The following is a 16,315-nucleotide window of genomic DNA, read 5'->3' on the forward strand; positions in this document are numbered from 1 at the left end:
TATCAAAGCATGATATTTACAAATTCATGATTGAGTAATTAAATACATTCATGTTGGTTTACAAAATATATTAATTTTACTTTGATATCTATGTTTTTATGTTTAATTTGTTTCATATTTTTGTTTTTGTAATAGTATTTTTTATTTAAATAAAGAGTGTGTTTACAAAAAAGAAAAGCATACATAACAAAAATAAAAGTAAAGAAACACTTCAGGAAAATAAAAGTAAAACATTTTAACAAAAAAAAATAAAAAACGTAAATATCAAAGCATGATATTTACAAATGCATGATTGAGTAATTAAATACATTCATGTTGGTTTACAAAATATATTATAAATTAGTCAAACTTCTCATTGAAAACACAAAAGTATTTATTGAAAATAATGTTCCCAATAATATATATACATATTTCATTAATATTAAAATGAAAAATACATAAAGGGTAAATATGTCTTTTTATGTTGAACATTAATTATTTTTTGGATTTGATCCGGATCAAATTGATCCAAATAGCAAGGTCCTTTTACTAAAAATAAAAATGAATAACAAAATTTGGGACAAACTAAAGTGGAAAATTGGATGCTAAAAGTTGGGAAGAGAGTTGAGTAATTACTAAAAATTAGTCTTTTTGAATGATTTTGCGAACTAATAAAAGTCGTTGTTGCATAGGATTACAAAGTCTAGGTGATAGTTTAGTTGTCCACATATATATATATATTCCACAAGTAGGCCAGTCCGCGTAACGATTTTTGTAGCTAGTAATCGTAAATCTTTATCTTTATATATATAAAAAGCAAAGTAAATGTAATTTAATTCAATTACAAGGTGTAATTGGAATTTATGGAAAAAAATTGCTTCATCCACTATTGAAAATGTTGACCACTTCCAACAAAAAGAAAACTGCCGTGTATATTGCTTTTTTAATTTCTTTTAACTTTTTTTGTTTCTTCCTCAAAAAAAAAAAAACTTTTTTGTTTCTTATTTCTCTTTTTTTATTTATTTATGATATTTTGATTATATTATGCATTTAGATTTATTTAATGCATATATTTTGTTAATGGAACAAAATAATATTACTATTAAAAAACATTAAAATATAAATTATAGTTTATTTTATGAAGGAAATTACAAAACGATGGCATCATAAAAGAATTATGTGAATATTCTTTAAAATAATAATAATATTGTATATATATATATATATATATATAGTTTGTAGAATGATAATAATATGGGAATTAAGTTCTTGAACATGTGGACGTCTCATCCGAATTTCCTGGATGCCGTGGCTGATTCATGGAACATGGGTGTTGATGTGAGATGCCCTATGTTATCTGTTATGTTGAAGTTAAAACGCTTAAAGGGGGTGTTACGTTGCTGGAATAAGTCGGTGTTTGGGAATGTGGACTCGGCCATTGCCCAAACTCAACATGATTTATCTGATATTCAGGCGACTATTGCGGATTTGGGTTACAATGATAGCAGATTTGATGCGGAAGTCAGTTGCGAAGCTAAGCTTAATAGATTTTTATCGCAAAAAAACAGTCTCCTCCAGCAGAAGAGTAGAGTCGCGTGGCTCATGGATGGTGATAAAAACACGAGCTTTTTTCACAATATGATCAAGTTCAGGAAAGATAAGCTTCATATTGGGCATTTGCGGATTGGCAATGATATTGTTTACGACTCGGATGTCATTGAGCAGCACATTATTGGTCACTTTACTTCTTTATTCACTAACACGGCCTCTGATGTGGTGGATTTGGCGGCTTTAGAGGCTAACGTGGATTTGGTTATTACTGAGGAGCAGAATAAGGGGCTTGTCTCTATTCCGGACGACACGGAAATCACTGCGGCGGTCTTTAGTTTGGATGGAAATAGCTCTCCTGGACCGGATGGATTTTCCGGCTTGTTTTTCCAAAACTGCTGGAGTGTGATTAAGAATGATGTGATCAAGGCGGTCAAGAGCTTCTTCTTGCACATGTATTTACCTGTGGGGTGTAATTCTAACACCTTGATTTTGATTCCGAAAAAAGATCTGGTGGAGTCGGTTTCTGATCTCAGGCCCATTGTCTTGGCAAATTTCCTGTTCAAAATCATCTCTAAGGTTCTTGCGTCCCGGCTCAGTTCGGTGGCGGCGGCTTCTGTTTCGCCAAATCAGTTTGGCTTTATTTCTGGGAGATCCATTCATGATTGCATTGCGATGGGTTCGGAAGGCTTCAATACCATGAATCGTATTAATCGTGGGTCAAACTTTGCCTGTAAAATTGACATCCATAAGGCTTTTGACACCATGCGCTGGGATTTCATCTTTGCTGCTCTCCGCGCCATGGGGTATCACGATCAGTTCATTCGTTGGATCGAGGTGATTTTTGAGTCGGCTCGTATCTCTATCTTATATAATGGGAGACTTAGCGGTTACTTCGCTTGTTCTCGTGGGGTTAGGCAGGGCGATCCTCTCTCCCCTATCCTTTTCGGTATTGCCGAGGATGTTCTTAGCCACATTATCAGGAATTGCGTCACCTCGCGTCATTTGGTGCCCATGGGTTTTGATAGAGTGTCGGATTTCCCGACACATCTTTTCTATGCAGACGATGTGCTTATTTTTTGCCGTGCTTCTGTCAGGAACGCGAAAAAAATTAAGCATATCTTGGACTTCTATGGGGAGCTTTCGGGCCAGATTTGCAGTCAAGCGAAGTCTAGAATCTTCTTTGGTCGTGGGGTGTCCTATACTATGACGCAAGGGATCAATAGAGTTCTGGGTTTCACTCAGGGATCTCTCCCGACCACGTATTTGGGCGTCCCTCTCTTTGTGGGGAGACCGCGTGCTTCTTACTTCATGAGTATCAAAGAGAGAATTGTGCAGAAATTCTCAAAATGGAAGGGATTACAGTTATCCATGGCGGGTCGTCTCTGTCTTGTCAACTCTGTGATTAGAAGCTCGATTGTTCACTCGATGATGGTCTTTCGCTGGCCAAGATCGCTGCTCCACGACCTGGATAGAAGTTGCCGCAACTTCATTTGGTCGGGCTCCATCGATAAAAAACCGACCTGTGCCGTGAGTTGGGGTCGGTGTTGCGCTCCCAAGGAGGAAGGAGGTCTAGGAGTTCGGTCCTTTGCGGTGATGAATCGCTGCTACATGATGAAGATGGCCTGGAAGTTGTTAAAGGGAGAGGATTTTATCTTCCGAATTCTCCGATCTCGTTATTTGAATAGTTTTGGCTTGGCTAAGGCGTCGGTGGTGGGTTCTTCTTTTTGGTTGAGTGTCAAATCGGAGGTTGATGAGTTAGTGGAGAATTCTTATGCTCTTGTGGGTAACGGGCAGCACACCCGTTTTTGGACGGATGATTGGCTCGGTTACAAAATTTGTGATAAAATTGCCATCCCTTCCTTCATGCACGAGTTTTTGCATCAATCGGTGGCAGATTACTTTTGCGATGGTGTCTGGCACTTCTCGGCGAATTTTATTGAATGCTATCCTGAGGTGGTGGTGGATATCATCACCTGCCAGTTCGTGGGGGAGAAAGATGGTCGGTTTTGGAAACCGTCTCTCCGTGGGGATGTGACCGCGGCTTTGGCTTTTGCCCAAATTGGGCATCGTTTTCCTAAGGTTATTTGGGGTTCTTGGATCTGGAATAAGGTTATTCCGGTGAGACGTTCGATTACCTGCTGGCGTATCATTCATGGGCGCCTTCCTACGATGGATAAATTGGTGCAGAATGGTCTTATTGCCCCAAATCGTTGCAGTTTGTGCATGGCGGATGCGGAGAATCTCGACCATATTTTCTGGAGCTGTCCTAGTGTGACCCCGATTTGGAATGAGTTCCTCACGTGGTTTCATATGCCACATCTTATGGCTTGTGTGGACATCAGTTCTTTCTTAGTTCAGACGTGGCAAGTTTCTTTCTGTTCTTTTATTCAGAACTTTTGGAAGCTGGGGATTGCTAACATTTTGTGGTGTATTTGGTCGTTACGTAATAAAGCTATTTTTGAAGACCAACCTTTTGAGCAGCGACGCGTCTTAGCTTTTGCAAAGGCGTCCTTCAAAGAAGTGGATGAGGAGTTCCCTAAACTTGGCCATACTTCTAATTTGTGGTCTGATTATCTGATCACTCGTTCCATAGGTGTTTCCATGCGGGCTGCTCCGCCTCCGAATTTTGTTAGCGTCAGCTGGTGGCCTCCTGTGGAGGATTGGATTAAGGTCAATACTGACGGGGCAGCGTCAGGTGCCCCAGGCGATATTGCGGCTGGGGGGGTTTATCGGGATAAGTTTTGTGTTGTCAGAGGCTGTTTTCACTTGAAAGGTGGCAAGGGTTATGCTTTTGAGGCGGAGTTACTTGCCGTTATCACCGCGGTTGCCATTGCGCACTCGCGTGGGTGGCACAAACTTTGGTTGGAGGCGGATTCTCTATATGTGGTGAAGCTTCTGGAAGATCGCTCGTTGGCTGTTCCCTGGCGTTTTTATGCGGCTTGGAAAGTCACTTTAGCTCGCCTTAATGACATAACTTTTCGTGTTTCTCATATCTTCCGTGAAGGAAATGCCGTGGCCGATACCATGGCCAATTTAACGCAGCCAGAGGGCTGGTGGCCGTTTGGGATAGAAGCTATTCGGAAGCCTGTGGTTGCGGACATCGCAACGCACAGCTTCTCTAGGAAGGTTCGGTGATGTTGGCTGTGGTTGGTGTCGGCTGTTTGTTGCGATCTTTCCTTTTCGGCTGGCTGGTTGATTGGGGCGGGCTGGTCCTGCTGCTGCTGGTCGCGGCTGTCTTGGCTGCTGGGGGTGATGTTGGCTGTGGTTGGTGTTTTTCGGCTGGTGGGATGGTTGGGGCGGGTTGGACCGCTGCTGGCTGCGACGGTCGTTGTTGCTGCTGCGGGCTGCCTGCTGTGGCGCGTTCGGGTCTGTCCTTAGGGCTCGGTGTCGGGTGTTTTGGTTCGCCTTTGTTGGGTGGAGCCGGGGTAGCTTGAGGGCGATGGTCCGGCCGGAGCTCTCGAAGCTACTCCTTCCGCTCCCTCGACGTTTTTTGTTTTCTTACGAGTACTCTTTTTCCGCTTTGAGGTTTTCCCTACGGGGTTTTTCTTTAAAGCGGTTTTAACGAGGCTCGGCCCTTAGTTTGCTTCTCTGTGCTCTCAAGGGTGTTTCGTTTGTTTTTCCTTTTCTTTCAATAAAACTCTATTTCATTCAATAATATGGGAAATATATATTCACCACTTCAGCATATTTAATATTCCAATTTAAATTCAATTTGAAGGATATAACTGGAATTGAAAAAACAAATATCCACTACCTAACTAGAACTGCCGATTTTTTTTTTTTGCACCACTAATTTGTTGGTTGCTTGTGTTGTAGAAGTTGTTTAAAATTTTAATTATCTTCCCATTTATCTCATTTTGAATATAAAATATATTTTTGTTATTTTCATATAATTATATTTTGGATAAAATATCTAATATACATGTTATATAAAATATCATGAAAGAACCCTTAATTTAATATATGCTATGTAAAAAATGAATTTAAAACGAGCAACTTATAGTAAATGAAAGTTTTAACATATTAAACTATTTATATTATTTTTCTAGAAACAAGAATCAATATTTTAAAATTCAGTAATTTTCTATAGTTTTTCTAATTCTAATATTTTAATTTTTTAAAATTATGTATTCCTATTTATTTTATAGTATTTAAAGTTATTAATAGGACATATGTAATTTATCATAAAATGGAAGGATAAAATTTAAATTAAAAAAAATAAGGAGTTAACAAATAAAAATCAAATTTAATATATTATTTAAAGTAATATATTATTTGAATGAAGTAACTTTTTATTTTTTTTATATTATATATTACTTGATTTGACTATTAATTTTGAATCTGAAAGTAGATGTTAATCAGGTTTATATCATTAGCAACTTATTATATAAGTGATACTATATCTATATATAAACAAATGTTATATTTTTGCATAAATTACATGATTATGGAGTAAAATATTAGATCAATTTGCAAATAATAAATTTGATAATAAAATTATTATTTTTAGGTTATACTAATAATTACTCTCTACGCCCACAAAAACAGTCACAACAAGAAACTGGGCGATTAGCGACGGAATTTTTCGTTGCTAATCGCCAAAATTCCGTTGCTAATTTCGATCACCGACGGATCAACGACGGCCGCCGTGTGTCGTTGTAAAAGTGGTCATAAAAAAATTACTGACGGAATTTCGCATCCGTCGCTAATTACCGACGGAAATACCGACGGATCGTCCGTAGGTAAGCACACGACGACGCCTGCGTCGTCTGAAATCAGCGACGGAAATAGCGATGAAAATGACCGTCGGTATTCGTCGCTATTTTTTTTACGAAAATAATATATATATATATATATATATTTTAAATATCAATCTAGCTTTATTCTCCACAAGTATTTTGGTATTTCTAATGTATTTTGAACTTAATTGCATACGTTAAAACGAACTTCCCATTGGGTCACCCATCTTAATTGTGCTCTAATTCAAGCACGCTTAACCTTGAAGTTCTTTTTGAATGGTCACCAGTACAGAACACGCGTATTATTGATATAACTATCACGTATTAATTCATTTAAACTCTATTTCAATATAAAATATCATTTATTCATAACCTTAGAATATGCTGAAGTCATATCTAAAACTTGTGGTGCCGACGAAAGAATGACGGTAAATATACGATCGAATTTAAAATAATAAAAAATATGAATATTATAGTTAGTTAAAAAAATATATATTATTGTTGAAAATAACAATAAATTTAAAATATTCTCAATAATTTAAAAATAAGAATAAATTAGAATATTAATTAAAAAATAATAAAAATATTAAAAAAAATAATAAAAATAACAAAAAAATTAATAATATTTACCGACGGAATTACCGACGGATTATTAATTAAAAAATAAATAATATTTAACGACGGAATATGTTCTGTCGTTAATAATTCCGTCGCTATTTTCGTCGGTAAATTAAAAATAATAATTAAAAAAATTTAAAAAAAATTAAAAAATAAAAATAAAAATAAATAATATTTAGCGACGGAAAATATTCCATCGCTATTTCCGTCGGTAAATTTAAAAAAATAATCAAAATATAAATTAAAAATAATAAATAAAATTTAACGACGGATTATTTTCCGTCGCTAATAATTCCGTCGGTAAAATTTTGAAAACGTCTTCGTCGGAATTCCGCCGTTGTTCCGTCGGTGATTACCAACGGATTATTTTCCGTTGGTAATTTCGTCGGTGTCCGATATGTTTTTTTGTAGTGAGTCTATTTTTACCATTTAAGGATGCCCACAAAAAATTAGTCTCATTATAGTTTTGGAAAGTTTGCATCACATGATGGATCTTTTTCTTCACTCACAATATAATTAATTAAATATTATTTATATTAATTTTTAAGTATGATCCTTTATTCTTTTACAATACACTAATCATTTTTATTAAAATATGTATCATCTCTTTCTAGGACTATTTTTAGTGGACGAAGAAAATATAAAATACATACACAATTTATACGAGTCTAAGATTACAATCACCGCGCATAGCGCGAGAAATACATTAGTATATAGAAAGACAAAAAAAGTGGGGAATAGAAGAAATTGATATGCTTGTGGATGTGACGAGAGGTAGAACTTTTTTTAAAAATGGTTGACTTGGAAGACCGAAGCAATTCGTGTATAATATTAATATATGTATCCAGTTATTTTATTTATAAAAAAATATAGTACTAATAGTTTAGTTCATAATTGGTGTCTCATTTTGTACTTAAGTACTAACCGTGGACTAAAAAGTTCCATCTCTAATAAATCACGTAGAGTTGTAGGCAATTAATTTGTTGATTCCTTGATGAGAAAAAATTAATGGAACGATTTTTTGCAAAATATATAGTTTTTTTTAAACTAAATATAAATTCAATTTGATTTGATCTTAGCAAAAAAAAAAAAAAAAACACACACACACACACACACATAAAATCTCCAATACACCCGGGTTGACCCGTACCAAGATCTTGACCCGTATGCTAATCGAAACCCGCATTCTAACCCAAATCGTGTAAATGATACTATTATGTTATACAAATGACACTGTTTATAATTGACACTATACAATTATATAAATGACACTGTAACATTTTAAAATGTTATAGTGTCATTTTCAATCTTATAGTGTTATTTAAAATTTTATAGTGTCAATTATAAGAAGTGTCATTTATATTTTTGAATAGTGTCAATTATACAGTGTCGTTTACAATGTTATAGTGTCATTTATACGCAGTGTCATTTGTATAACATAATAGTGTCAATTACAGACAGTGTCATTTGTATAACAAAAAGTATCATTTACACGATTTTAATCAGGATGCGAATTTGAATCAGGATGCAGGTCAATATCTGGGTACGAGTCAACCCGGATATACCCAAGACCACCTAAAAAAAAATCGCACTGAAAACTGAATGCACACTTCGAGACTCTAGTACCATTCAAAAATATTATGCCTTTAGGCCTATCATTAAACAATTTATATAATGTTGTATATATATTATACATACAACTCAGGACCAAATGAAACCCAATGCATTGAATGGCTGGCATTAAAAGCCAAAGATAATATATTTAGGATTGAGTATAAAATGATTTCTGGAAATTCTTATCAACCAGAAAATTAAACTTATTAATATCTGAATAGTAAAATAAAAGAAAAAGAAAATATCGCTGTTGTGTATGTGTGCATGTTGAAATTACAAATAGTGAAAGATGGTTTTGTCTGATTAGCAGCTAACCCCATTAATACGCTTAATGTGGAGACCAATTTAATATTCTAATGCTAATATTTAAGATAAGGATTGATTGGTCGAGCTTATAAGCTTTTTCCAAATAATTTTTAGTAAGGACTTAAGAAGGACCTCAGACAACGCTGTGTACCCCGCACGTTAAAGCCACATTTGAGTTCTATCATTTTCTTCCAATCCCAATCATCTAGGCCTACTTGTGGAATTTACAAAATATAGATTTATTGTTTGGTATGATGTATTAAAGTTAAAGTTAATGGTTAATATACAAATTCACCCATAAACTAGACACCCCTAGAACGTATACCTCCATTCTCGACCTTGGTCAAATACATCCCTAGAGTTCATAAAAAGAGTGCATTTAAACACAGCAAGTTAACGCCAATGCTATCCCCGAAGAATGTAAAAGAAAAAACTAAAAAAAACCAACTTGAAGCCCACCAAACTCAACCAAGTTGAACCTAGGGACGGACATGCCCATTTCAATCCACTAGCATGGGCCCAGCCAAGGCCCGCTATAAAGGTTATCCTGAGCCGAGCTGGGCCTAAATATTTAATAAACCTGACCCAGGCTATTATATGTAATATCCAAATACATAATTAATATTTGAATTTAAATCTCAACTAGTGTATCTCCCGCGCTATGCGCGGTGATTGTGATGTGGTGTGGATGAAAGGACACAGATTTTAAAAAATATTGAGATGTATATGTGAATGAAGTAGAGAAAGGTCACACCGATTTTTTTTGTTAGGTAATAAATAAAATGGTTCGTGAAATGAGTTTTTTTTGTAAATAATGTATGTGAGTGAGATAAAGTATCATGATATATCTTTGTAAATGGAATGACTACACTTATTGTGGACGTGCAAAAATGACAAAAAAGATCACACTAATAATAATTAACACATAACCTTCTTTATTTCACTTTGAACTTCACTCGTTATCAACTTATTTTGAAAAATTATCTACTAATTAAGTAATTGATCAATACTCTTTTATTTTTTAAATTTAATTGCATGTATTAATTTTATTGACTTATTAACTTATAATTATTTTAATATTTATTGATTTAAATAAATTATTAATCAATTCAATAATAAAGGATCCATGCGTATTATTATCTTTAAAATATTCGCAGACATTCTTTTGTAACATGACAACTTTATTATTTCCTTCTTAACATAAATTATACTAATATATAATATTATCTTCTTATAATAGTGAAATTATATCTTGTAACAAATTTTCGTTGTTAACTAAATAGAACTACATGAGCTCAAAAAAAACTACATAGAACTACATACTATGAAAATTGAAATGTCATTAAATAAGAAAACCATGAACAAACAATATTTAGAAAAAAATATTTAAGAATGTCAGTTGTCTCAAATTGGAAAAAATTAATTAAAAACTAAAAATAAATAGATAAATTAGTATATACAAATTTTAAACGGTCATAACTTGCTCGTTAAATTGATTTATAGTTTTCATGTATCAAAATAAGGTTATTCATGATATTTTGTTTAAGATACATAAGTAAATATTGCATATTTTATTATGAAGAAAATTATAAAAAAAAATTTAAATTGTACCATAAAGAAGAAAATTAAAAAAAAGTATATTGAATCTAAATAGTCCATAAGTAACAAAATAATTTGTACGATCCATATGAATTATATATTTAAAATATAACAATATTAAAATTTAACTTTTAATATTTATAGATTTAAAATAATAATAAATAATAAAATACAAACTATATAATATTATTGTTATTGTTAATATTATTTTAAAGAACGTTAACATAATCTTTTTATGATGCATCGTTTTGTAATTTCCTTCATAAAATAAACTATAATTTGATGTCTTTTGATAGTAATATTATTTTGTTCCATTAATAAAATTTATATATTAAATAAATTTAAATGAAAAATATAATAATCAAATTATCATAAATAAAAAAAGAAATAGAAATGAGAAACAATTTTTTAAAAGAAATTAAAATTCAATATACACGGCAGTTTTTCTTTTTTGTTGGAAGTGGACCAATATTTTTAATAATAAATTATACAATTTTTTTAAATTCCAAATTTACTCTTCAAATTAAATTTATTTCCACTCACTTCTCCTTGTATATATATAAAGATATAGATTAGAATTAGTCCAAAATTAATGTATTTATGTTTCAATTAACCCTTTTAAAAACTTATGTATAGTCTGTAAATATACTTCAAATTTTATACTCCCTCCGTCCCACTATAAGTGAGACCCCTTTTTGGGCACAAAAATTAAGAAATGTGTATTTTGTGTGTAGGTGAAAAAGTGAAAATGTGTTTAAAGAATAAAACTTTTATCCAAAAAAAAGAGTATCACTTATGGTGGGACATCCAAAATAGAAAGAGTCTCAATTATAGTGAAACGTAGGAAGTAGTTAAAAGAATTCGCATGATAGTGTGTTTATCAATAATTAAATATTTAATATTCAATTAAATTAGTAAAAAGATTATTTAATATTGAATTTGTTAGGTTCTTGTTCTCTTTTTCTTTTTTATATAATCGCATTTTAATAATAATATTGAATTAGTTAACTTATTTGGAGAGATAAAGGCTAACAGTACAGTAAAAATGTTCAATTTATTAATATTTATATTTATATTTATTTATCTTTTCGAAAGGGACAATAATTAAAAAAAAATCACACAAATCATTTAAGATTGATTTTTGCTAATACCGAACTCATTTTATTTTGTTTGCCTTGGTTATTAGTTAAAAAAATTGGACAGTGTTGTAGGATAGTAGCTATCGGCAGTTTTTATAAGTTTTTTAAATGACAGCGAAAAAAATGCATGGAAATAAATTTTATTGTTAGTTTTTCTTTTTCCAATATTTTCGGCAGTTTGAATTAGAGTAGTGGGTGTATTTTTTTCCCATAAATTCCAATTATATCCTTGCAATTGAACTAAATTACATTTACTTTGCTTTTTATATATATAAAGATTTATAATGATCATTTAAACTTGAATAGAGATTGGGAATATGGCAAAAAAAAAAATGCACAAACTTTCCAAAAAATTGTAATTTTCACCTGAATTGTCAATTAAGCAAAAAAAAAAAAAAATACATGAATTTATATTTTTGTTGCAATTTTCACATGAGTTTGATTTTTGACGAAATTAGAGTTTAATTGACAGTCATAAGTTCATTTGTTGTTGGTCTAACTTTTGATGATGAAGAGTATTTAGAAGCTCGGAGGTCTAAGAAGGCAATAATTAATATTTGTGACTTAATTTCGCTGGTCAATTAAGCATCTCCATTTCCAATTTCCCAAATCCAACTAGGTACTTCCCCTGGTATTTGGTTGTGAGACGTCCAAAAAGTTCAAGTTGGATTGTTTTAGAAAATGGGGAAATCTTTGTAGGTTGCAGGAAGATAGGCCCGATCAACTTCTTTAGTTGGGAAAATGTAGACCAATTTGAACTAGTGCTGCTTCCATCAACTTTATAATTCTAGTCATTTTGAAAATTACACGTCAAAAAAAAAAAGCAAAACAAAACCTTCAACTTACATTAACCTCTAAACAGCCTTGTTTATTTAAGAATCTAAATTGCATATCACCAACTTCTCTGCTGTCTCCTAACCTCATTCCTCATCTCTACTCTTCTTCTTCTTCTTCTTTCATGTCTTCTTCTCCTCGCTCTCTCGTAAAATATCTTGTCAACAATCTCTTCTATTTTCTCAAAATATCTTTCTCTGAAGCTTCTTTGGCATAAAAGTGTCCACGCAATGCTTCCCAATCCCACAACATAACCAAGCGCAGAAGATACATACTCCCACTCGATCTCGCTCTTCTCTTCCTCATTTTCATCTCCTTGTGGCGACAAATGATCATTGCCATCACTATCACTGCAGCTTATGTTGAGATTGAAACCACACAACCCCGCATTCCCTTTGAAGGAATCAGCTGAAAATGTTTGTAACTGACGCCCATTTGGGATCTCTCCAACCAGCTTATTGTAGGACAGATTCAAAAATGAAAGGAATGTGAGGCCTGCAAGCTCCACGGGGATCAACCCCGTCAGTCGGTTTCCAGAGAGATCGAGAGATTCGAGGTTCCTCAATTCACCAAATGAGTTTGGGATGCTTCCATTGAGGGCATTGTGGGAGAAGTTGAGCTGATGAAGTAAGGTAAGATTACCGATGGCAGTTGGTATCTCTCCTCCGAAATTATTGCAAGAGAAATCAATGTTACAAAACTCTGGCCTCTGAAACTCTAAATTTATCCCCTTCATGATTAATGCGACGCTTGGTGAACTCCACAATAGTGAGTAATACACTGAACTGTCCTGCCTCAACTGTTCACCACTCTGTAGCATCATTGTCTTCCAAGTAGAAAAGTTAATTGATTCCAGATTTCCACTGAAATGATTGGAAGATATATCTAGAATTTGAAGCTTTGGCCAGCTCATGTCATGACATCTCACCTCTCCATGGAATTTGTTGGAGCGCAAAACAAGAAAGCGCAACTTGGATGATAGCTTGCACGGGAAAGTGTCGTTGATGTTGTTGTTCCCAACGTTCATGAACTCCAACCACTCGCATCTTTCAAGGGACTTTGGGATTTTACCTTGTAAACTATTATTGTTAAGATCCAAATATTCTAGGTTACAATAAACCATGGGAAAATTATCTGGAATGCTACCGCTGATGTTGTTTTGGCTTAGATCTAACTCTGAAATGTTTTCAAGTAGCAGTAGGCAAGGGGGTATGCCGCCACTTAATTTATTGCGAGAAAAGTCAAGAACAGAGATAGTTGTGGCACTGCAAAGGGAGGTTGGAATTGATCCACTTAAACTGTTATTAGCAAGAGACAAGGAAAAGAGTTGAGATGCAGGTGGAATGGGCAGGTACAACTCACCCTTGAGCTGGTTAGACTGCAAGTATAGGTATACAAGAGAAGCAGGGATATGGTAAGGCTTTTGCAGATGTGTTAGAAGATTGAAAGAGAGGTTCAAATACTGAAGCTGTGTTCCCCAAATCCAACTAGGTATCTCCCCACCAATCCGATTGTCTGAGAGATCCACTTCTTCCATATCCAAATGTTTGATGAAATTAGGAAAATGGGACAAGTTGCAAGAAGTTAGTCTTAACACTTTTAGTTGGAGACTTCCATATGAAGTTGAACTGAGGTTGCCAACATCTACTGACAATCTATTGTGAGATAGATCAAGTCGGGTTAGATTGGCAAGGTTTTGACATTTGTCTAGTTGCAAAGTTCCATTAAACTGATTGTTGCTAAGATCAAGCCCCAACAATGAAGGAAGAGCAAAGAGAGAGTGGGGAATGTTGCCAGATAATGAATTACCTGACAAATCGAGACGAATCAGGTTGGTTAGGTTAGCAAAGGTGGGTGGAATCGAACCCTTCAAACGGCAGACATGAAGACTCAAGGTAGTTAAACTTGGAAAATTGGCGAACGAGTCCAGAACTTCTGTTGAAAGATCGTTCAAATCTAGTCGAAGGATGGAAAGGGAATGGAGTTGCCAAAAGGGCTTAGCTAAAGGGCCAGATAAACCACAATCAGCCAAGCTCAACGCGGTGAGGTTGGGTAAATATGATGATATAATGTGGCTCCATTTTCTCCTCTCATGAGAGGAAGTAACATTAACACGACCAAGATAGAGCTCTGAGAGCCGTGTTAGACTTTGGACAAGCATCTCCAAATTTGGGAGCTCAAGACCGAGAGCTGTCGGATACTCGGTTGAGATATCGAGACAAACCAACCTCCTCAAGGAGGAGAGTTGGAGTGGAACCTGCCCACGAAATTCAGCATTTGACAAATTCAAGTGTGTCAAATAAGTCAGATTGTGAATACCTCTTGGAATGGGAGTGTAGAAATAATTGTGGGCTAGATTTAGCTTCTGCAAGTGCACAAGTTTGAACAGACTCGATGAATCCTCGATTCCACCAGAAATGTACTCATTATCGAGCTGCAAACCAACGACGTAGCCAGAAGGATCACATTCCACACCGTGCCACTTGCAGCACTCATCACTTTGATTCCATTGCACAAGTTTTGTTGAAGCAGAAGAATCGAAGTTCAACTCATTCCTGAGCTGAAGCAACAAGGTTTTTTGATGGTGAAGGCACTGGGTATTATAAGAATGAGTAGTGAAAATGAAGGAGGAAATTAGTGTAGAAATGATGAAGAATAGCTTTGGAAGCATTGTGTGAGTGTGTTGTGAACTAAGTTGCTGCAATGAGATATGTAGCTTTATATTGCCACAGAAAAGTCTTATTAAGAAAGACTAATTAATATTAATATTTAATTCAATAACTTTTTTAGTACTCCCTCCGTCCCACTCCAATAGGCTAATTTTTTTTTGGTAAGGAGATTAAGAAAACTTGTAGGAAAGTGGTAGAAAAGTAGTGTGGTCCACACCAATTAAGTACACATTTTTTACTCAAAATGAAAAACGAGCTTATTAGAGTGGGACATCCCAAAAAGGAAAACGAGCCTATTGGAATGGGACGAGGGGTATTAGTTTATTTCAATATTATCCTATCTAGAAACTTTCCAATGCTTTGCATCAAAATTTCAAAGTCTGGGTCGTCCCACATTAATGTTAGCGCGTTGATTGAGTAGTTGCTACAAAACAGAGTCATCTTATGTCCATATATTTCACATGTAGGCCAATGCAAGATATGGTAGAAAGATTTCAACACAATTTTTTCTTTTATATTTAATTTTTTTCACAATTTTTAATTTAAGCTGCACTCATAACCCCTAGTTTCAAATACAAAATCAAATTATTTTTGCTTTTCTTTTGATAGTGCACTATACATTATAGAGAAGCCTACACTTTTCGATATAAGACTTAATACAAAATCAAATTAATGTAGCTTCTCTTTTTATGCTACACTGCACATTATAATTGTAATTTTTAATTTCTTTTTTTATATTTTAATTATTGTAATTTTCGATTGTAAAATTTGGTATCTACTTTATTTAGAATTTGATTTTTTAAATAATTAAATTAAAATCGATAATGCCCCTCATTGTGAAAGGGGTGGCTGTAAGAAGAGGTCCACCCCGTTAAGCCCTAGGGATAGCAATGGATTATGGACCCGGTCCAGATCCGCGGATCCAGATTCTTTTTAAAGGATCTGGACCTTGTAAAAAATCGACCCAATGGATTTGGACCGGATCTGGATCACTCCTAGGATTTGCGGATCTGGATCTGGAACAAAAGTTTTAAGACCCAGATCCGGTCCAGATCCGGCCCGTGAATCCAGTGATATATAAATAATACTCCCTCCGTCCACAATTTAATGCCCTATTTGGGTGTGGGCACGGAGACTAAGAAAGCTGAAAAAGGTGTTGTGGTGAAATATAAGGGTAGTTGACTAAAGTGATAAAGGTAGTTGACTAAAGTGATAAAGTGTAGTAAATATAGAATATAAAAGTGAAAAAGGTGTTTGAAGGTGGGTC

General features: G+C 34.3%; 2 protein-coding genes across 2 annotated transcripts; one reads left to right on the forward strand and one right to left on the reverse strand.

The window, feature by feature from the left end:
* Nucleotides 1-1,233: 1,233 nt before the first annotated feature.
* On the forward strand, nt 1,234-4,665 carry LOC131018344 (uncharacterized). The gene has a single exon (XM_057947071.1). The coding sequence runs from the start codon at nt 1,234-1,236 to the stop codon at nt 4,663-4,665; it is 3,432 nt and encodes a 1,143-aa protein (XP_057803054.1).
* A 7,772-nt stretch (nt 4,666-12,437) lies between these two features.
* LOC131018345 (receptor-like protein 19) lies at nt 12,438-15,050 on the reverse strand. Its single transcript, XM_057947072.1, has one exon. The coding sequence runs from the start codon at nt 15,048-15,050 to the stop codon at nt 12,438-12,440; it is 2,613 nt and encodes an 870-aa protein (XP_057803055.1).
* Between the last annotated feature and the right edge of the window lie 1,265 nt (nt 15,051-16,315).

This window comes from Salvia miltiorrhiza, chromosome 3 (assembly GCF_028751815.1).
Source record: "Salvia miltiorrhiza cultivar Shanhuang (shh) chromosome 3, IMPLAD_Smil_shh, whole genome shotgun sequence".
Classification (NCBI taxonomy): domain Eukaryota; kingdom Viridiplantae; phylum Streptophyta; class Magnoliopsida; order Lamiales; family Lamiaceae; genus Salvia; species Salvia miltiorrhiza.